Source organism: Dacryopinax primogenitus (genome assembly GCF_000292625.1).
Source record: "Dacryopinax primogenitus strain DJM-731 SS1 chromosome Unknown DACRYscaffold_7, whole genome shotgun sequence".
NCBI lineage: Eukaryota > Fungi > Basidiomycota > Dacrymycetes > Dacrymycetales > Dacrymycetaceae > Dacryopinax > Dacryopinax primogenitus.
Window position 1 is genome coordinate 504,563 of NW_024467204.1, and position 6,968 is coordinate 511,530.

Consider the following 6,968-nt stretch of genomic DNA (forward strand, 5'->3'; position numbering starts at 1 on the left):
ACTTGGTACCCTGTGTGACGGCGACACCCACACCAGTAGATGGATCTCTTTCAGTTCCGCGCCCCATACGTTCGTTTGGTGACTGGCCACACACTGATTCCTATAAGATGGACCGGCCAGCACACAGGAGAACTATTATTTTGTGTGTGTCGCGTCCCTGGCTTTCAATGACCGCAATCAAACACTGGCCAGTCCAAAGTCCTGCATCCGTTCGCGAAGGTGAAGGCGTCAATGGGCCACCGGACAATGCATCTACAGTACTGCCTCCAATCGACGACGTGGGAGGCGACACGGCAAACAGTGCGGAGGGGAGCATGGTGCAACCCACGGCACAGCTCCCCTTTCCACTGCCAACTCCTTGGGTTTACTCGATGCACCTCCCTCTATTTGTGAACAGACACGTGCACCTCATCCTTCAAGTCAACAGAGTGCTGGCAGGGGTCTCTCTTCGCGTTCAAGGTTCTTGAGAGCTGATACTGTAATCAAAGGTACCCAGGCCGCGCTTCTCTGCCAAGTGTGTGGATGATGGAATTGTTGTCGTAGACATCCCAGAGGTTCAATGAGAGAAATTCTGTGACACTCTGGCTAATGGACTCGACTTTAGACATACTCCACTCCCATCGGAGCGAAGGGTCCGTATATTGAGGTGGTTGGCCTTGTTACAGGCACCACCTCAGTGCAATTAGTCACCCACTCAGAAATCGGTGCAGAAATGGGTCCGTGTGCCATGTCATCACCGTTCATGAACTTGACTCATGCCCTGCATACAGACTTTCCGACATGGAAAACCATGGTGGATCTCATGCACCGTTATCCAGCAATTTTCTCTGATGAGAAGCCACATGCGCCTCCGTCGACCGCCCGATTCTAATAGATGCATATATTTCAATGGGACTAATAAGAAATGTCTGCAATTCCTATGGAATTGCCGTCATCTCCAGCATCCTGGCATACACCTCCCACCTATTCAGCACCATCAGAGTCGGGGATCCCAGTTTGGCAAAGCATGCCACGCACAGTTCTTCATCCTCTGCGCTGACAAAACGCCACAGGTGCGGGGACGCGTAGTCTTGCAGAAGCCGTTCGACATGCTGCGCAGGCACAGGGACCGTCCAATTCTGCATATCCCAGTTTGTGGGATGGAACCAAAATTCGTTGGGAGTGTTGCCTGTTGGCAGATGAACACGCAGTTACCTGCGAATTTGCGCCGAGTTGCGTTCGTAAACATACTGGTCCAAACGCTGTTGGACCAGGTTGGCCCAGACCCACTGTGCGACCACTCTGAGGGGAGATGTCAAGGGGGGACGGCCCAGCAACGTGCCACTCACTTTTCCATGGGGATAGCTTCGTGGTAGATACCCGAGCGTATTCCAATTTCCCAACCCTCCAGGATGGAGCCAGCTCGTTTTCGTACAGCAAACGCCACGACCGCTTGATTGTGATGTTGTAGACGGACTTGATTTGGGAAAAAGGGGGTAGTGCGACGGGGTCCAGGTCGGGCGCAAATTGGGCTCTACCGACCCAATATTAGCCCAGAACTGAGATGGCATCCCAACTCTGTGCCTGCTTACCTGAGCTCCGTCTGTAACTGCCCTAAAAGGCTGCCTTCGGATCCTTGATCTAATGTTACCTTGAGCGGGACACCTAGGGAGCATGAGTAGTGTACGGCATAATGCGACCATTTGTGCTTACCTCCAACGGCAAGCACAGTTTGTAAGAACAACACTGCTGGAACCTGGAGGATGTGGGAATTGGGTACCACCCATAGGCCCAACAATCTCCAGGACGCCTTATCACGTAAACCCCAAATGGGTAACCCCATTCGTGCCAGTTTGTCGTGACCATCTCCGCTCCATTCCTCACTGGGTCCAATTGTCCAGAGGGAGGACTTTTGAAGGTGCTGTTGACCTGGCGTTCTTGCCAGGACATTGTCCGCGTCCAATGCTGCAAGGTATTGTCGCACGAAACCACTGGAGGCAGGCAGATTAATTGCGGAAGACATGGTGTGCATGGACATGAGACTTGCCTATTCGCATCATGCATACCTTTGTGCAGTTTCAACTTATGGTGTATGCGCGCCCGCCCCCACCTGCACACCACATCTTCTTCAACCAGCTCCACAATAGCCTGTGCGACTTCCTCCTTGGTATGAACCGGCCGGCAGGCCGTTGCAATGCCTAGACACGACATGCATCAGAACAAGGATCGCTCACCACAAGCAGGGATTAGTCAGTGCCAGTATCAGAATATCAAGACGCCCAGCAACGCACCTCATATAAACACTGTGAATGTCACCTAAGTCTCGGACCATTTTCTTTTGGGTGAGTCCCTGCCTCATCATGGATGCCAATACATCATTTAGCCACGCCTGGTTGGACTGCGTTACTGAGGAGGGACCGAGTATCAGCCAGAGGGTGGGTTGGGTCACAACCCACACTTACCCAGTTGTGATCCATATTGATTGCATCCAGTGGGATTTCGATTGAACGGATCCGGTATTGAGGTCATACTTGACCTCGGCAGCGACCAAGACTGAGTCGCCTTCCTTTAGGGGGGGGAAAGTCCTCCCCCCCCCCTCCCTGCGAAGAACTGCCTCATGCCCTTTCCCATGCATACGCAGTCAAACAAATCATGCTTGTGGGACAGAGATTGTTTGAATATTGGGCACGTGAGCTGGTGGAGTGCCCCAGGATGGGTGCCTCAATGTACTGCACTCGCCGAGCCTAAGACGTTCGATGTCGAATGCGAATATAAACGGCAGCAGTGGACATCCGACTGGGACGAGTTTCACAACAGGGAGCTTCCGTCAGGGATTCCCGTCCACGTTCGGAAATGACCATCCATCGGGCCATGGTCAGCAAGGGTCTGTCCACACATGTGGACACAGACCACGCCACATATCTAGTATATGCCTCGGAAGCACATGGAAGGACTTTACCACACCGGAAGCATTGGGTTGTTGGCAGCACTGTGTGGAACCATATCCATACATTCTACCCAGTACACTACCCCAGGATCTTCCTATCAAACTTCTGTGGTGACCACTCCTGGGGAGAGATGAAAGCTTGGGTCAAGTGCTGGAATAGAGTGTCCAGTTGGCTTGGACACTTTGCTCAAGTGGTCAGTGGCATCATATATAACAAAACCCCACTTATGAGGTTGTGTTTGCTGGAGGAACACTCTTTGTTTCTTTTCATATCATGTAGTCACTGTCCTCTTTCAAGCAATGAGCATCAGCTTAGCCCCCCCCCCCTCTGCCAAGGTTGTGGTGGCTACTTTCCCTTCCTCAAAGGTGCCATGTGTGCCCCATGCAAGGTGCAAGACCACACAGGGGAGCCCTCAGGTCTGGTTGTATGTCAGGTCATGACTACCCTTTCCTATGTGCAGGAACTCTGTGTGGGGATTGTGATCAACACAGCTCCCTCCCACCCAGTAAGGCTGAACATTCTGCATCAGAAACACTCTAGGATCACTGTTCTGATGACTGCCTAGACCCACACATCAAAGGCTCAGGTGTTCCCCACACCTGCCTGACACATTGACTTGCACTCACCAGGCCCTTGCATGCATGTTTGAAAAATGGGCACAGTCAAGTGCACACTTTATGGCCCATGGTGGTGTGGCCCCAGCAGTGCTCCCAGTGGGTGCAGCCACTGTTACTGGTGCCCTGGCCACACTTAAGGTTAGGCAATTGGAGGTGAAGGTGGGTGCCACATATGGAAACTACCAAAGACAGCTATTTACTATTATAGGTGGGCACAGTGTTGAGTATACCCACCCATCACAGCATGGGATTCATCCTCTTGGAAGTTTTGACATGAGGACTCTTTGGTCTCAAGTTCAGCAAGACCTCATAGTGGCGCTGAACACCAAAGTTATGGATGATCCCCGATTTGAGGTGAGAGCAAAGGGGTGTCATTATTGGCAAGCTGGGAAAGGCTGATGAAGCCTGATGGTGTAGAGAACAGACCCGGTTTCTCCTGCTATGAAGTGGAGCCGATTTGGTAGCTCCCCACCATACCATGTTGGAGCATGTGTGGAATATGTACACACACCCTCAATACTGCAATAGCCATGTGTTCAAGAGGGATCAGAAAAAGTGGGTGTTCATGCTGAAGATGATGGTCTGGCTACCCAAACCATTTAGGGAAGCCCAACTGGCCAAGGAGTGATTGGTATGTGAGCCCATGATAACTGCCAGAGAACAGGCTGAACACCTTGTAGCAAGGGCTGGGGCAAGAGAGTCCAACTGGCCCCAAAATTGCTGATGTCAATCCATTCCAAGTAGTGGGGTCTGAGAGCCCAGAACACACATGCATGAGGTGTGTCTGTGCTATGCAAGGTCAGCACTCACCTTCCCCATCCCCATTGCATATGCAGACATCCACCATGTGGAAAATGCCTAATGGCACTTGCTCACCTACCAAAAATCATTCAATCAGCCAGAAGGCACCATCTAAGCAATCCACTTTGCATCCTCCTTGTGCATATATGTCCACCATTGGGATCAACCAGATTGTGGTTGTACAGGAGTATTTTGTCAGTCTTGATGAGTTCAACTGTCACCCTATCTTGTGCACACAGGGTGATCTGGTGGAAATCATCCTTCAGTTGCTGGTGTTCGCAGAAGGGCTGTCAAAAAGGGCATACTGGGTGCATGACCTGAGGAGTGCTCACCTGGTGTCCTACTGATCCAAGGGCAGCTGCGACAGAAGACCGATCCACTGTCCATGTCTGCATACATGGCAAAGGTCCTGTACAATGATGGTACTGGCACCAAACCCAGCCCACTGGCCAATTGGGAGCACCTGCAACAAGAGCTGGTGGGTGCTGAGCAGGCTCAGGACATTTTTGCGGTGTTTCAAGAGCAGTGTGAGTCAATGGCCATTCGAGCATACCATGAGTCCCGGTGCCCTCAATGCCTGCTTTGGTGATGCCATATGACACGTGATACTGACAAGGTGCTAGCTCTTGAGGTAGCGCAGTCCACCATCATGAAGGCAGGGCTGCCCCCTCATCAGGGATGCTCATGGCTGGTTGAGCCCTACCTCAGCCAGGAGAAGCCAATCAAATTCTCTGGTACTGACATTGCAGGTCGCCATGGAGGGGAAAATCATGCTGGAAGCATGGTGGATGCCCTGGCACACTTTTCTTATATCCACTCCATGCAATCTTTGGTTCTGGTGGATCTACCAGGTAAAAGTGATATTGCTCACAGTCCCTAGGGTGGTCTTGACCAGCCTAGGTATCCCCCAAGTCAATACCCATCCAGGCCTGCCAGGCAATGTGCCCATTGTCCTTTTCAATGTGCAGACTCACACGTGAGCCCATGTGAAACATGTAAGAGGCAAGGCTGACTGTACCCCAGACAGGAAGGTAGCAGTGGCCTGGGTGATCAAGGCCAAGCAGGGATAGACAATTTCCTTGTGCAGCATGAGTGTGTGGCCCTGTGTGTGCAGCTCCAGCTGAACACTCTCATGGACATGTAAGTGGTGAATACACAGGAGGGGCAAACATGATGCTGATGGTGTTACAGAACTAGATTGCACCCACAGCCATTTGGCACTGTGAGCACCACCCCTACATGTGTGTGAGATGGAAGCAGAGAGGTCATTGGCCTGGAAGAGCCAGAGCCAGAGCCAGAGCCACAGCCGGAGGCTCCCCTCTTGGGAGAATCAGGCAATATGACTGATGTACTGCTGAGGCATCTGCGCATGGTCATATCTGCTCAGGGGGACTAAACCAATGCTCGCTACAGCCCCCAGTTGCACACTGTGCACATGTTCTTGATGTCTGATGGAACCACATATGGACCCACCAAAGTGATCAAGATAGATGACTGCCATGGTCAAGTGACACTCACTTGGTGCAAATCAATCAAACATGTGTCAGGCCCTGATATCTTGACCCTGTTCACTGCAACATTTGGGGAATGCAAAGACACAGTCAACTTATTGATCACTAATAAGACAAAAATAAGGTATTCAGAATCACTTGGGATGCAGCTGATGGCCATCAGATGCAACCAATCTGGTGGCCAACAGCATTTGTCACTGACCTGACAGGGAACCAATCAGTTGACTGGTTGTTGGAATGCGCTGCCACTAACCATGGCAATGAGTGAGATCCTGACCAGGATGATGCCCCATCCCATCATGGATGAGTGGCAGGGTCTACAGTCTCTAGCAAAGCATGGTTGGATGCAAGGACACAAGGTTCAGATGCAATTTGATTTTGTTCAAGTGCTGCAAGTACCTGTCTTCAAACACAAGGAAAGCATGATGACAGACTGGCTAGGAGGCCCAGTTCTCAAAGCATGTAAGGCATTGAAAGGTGACCCTTGGGCAGATGGTTGGGCAGAGGTGGCAGCTGGCCCAGGACTTGTGATGGGCGGCTTGGCAGTGGTGATGGTACTATTAGATGATCCAGTCCTATATGACCTGACTAGCCTCCACCATGTGTGCAAGCAATTATGGTGTGGGCAGGCTCCTCAGTGTATGAGGGCTTGGGAGGCAATGCATTGAGCATATGGCCCCATAGCAGGATCTGTGGGCAAGACATCATTTCTGAGCTCTCACCAGGTTTTGAAGATGGGCTGGACTGAAGAGGTGCCTGGATTTGAATGGCTGGCAGTGGAGGACAGTGAAGTACACACATAAATAAAGCATATGGTCAATGTCATATGTGGACCATGGACAGACATGTATGACACCCATCAATCAATCAATCATCTGCTCACTGGAGGCAAACTGGACCCATGTGGACAGATTCAGATCTGTCCACAGAGCATTGACAGATTCAGATCCATCCACAGAGCATTGACAGATTCAGATCCATCCACAGTGCCTTGCCATCCACCCCTTACCACTGCAAAGGGAACTAGTGTAATTGAACTGAGGACATGTACAAAATGATACCAGTGGTGCTGTTGTTAGAAGGGGTTAGTGTCTGGGTGGGATTGCACCCCC

The 6,968-nt window shown here is 51.3% G+C and overlaps 2 protein-coding genes across 2 annotated transcripts; one reads left to right on the plus strand and one right to left on the minus strand.

Annotated features, from left to right (window-relative positions):
- Positions 1 to 917: 917 nt before the first annotated feature.
- Positions 918 to 2,545, minus strand: DACRYDRAFT_99739 (uncharacterized protein; the record flags this gene model as incomplete). The annotated part of the gene is made up of 9 exons (XM_040777618.1): positions 2,442 to 2,545; positions 2,271 to 2,385; positions 2,027 to 2,219; positions 1,693 to 1,970; positions 1,572 to 1,644; positions 1,329 to 1,513; positions 1,195 to 1,281; positions 1,018 to 1,168; positions 918 to 963 (listed from the first exon to the last, which is right to left on the minus strand). The coding sequence occupies exons 3-9, from the start codon at positions 2,188 to 2,190 to the stop codon at positions 918 to 920; spliced, it is 984 nt and encodes a 327-aa protein (XP_040629580.1). The 5' UTR covers positions 2,191 to 2,219; positions 2,271 to 2,385; positions 2,442 to 2,545.
- Positions 2,546 to 4,491: 1,946 nt separating this feature from the next.
- Positions 4,492 to 5,489, plus strand: DACRYDRAFT_106753 (uncharacterized protein; the record flags this gene model as incomplete). The annotated part of the gene is made up of 5 exons (XM_040768321.1): positions 4,492 to 4,653; positions 4,704 to 4,872; positions 4,969 to 5,196; positions 5,246 to 5,321; positions 5,369 to 5,489. 5 exons carry the CDS (start codon positions 4,492 to 4,494, stop codon positions 5,487 to 5,489), a joined length of 756 nt encoding a protein of 251 aa, XP_040629581.1.
- Positions 5,490 to 6,968: the final 1,479 nt, after the last annotated feature.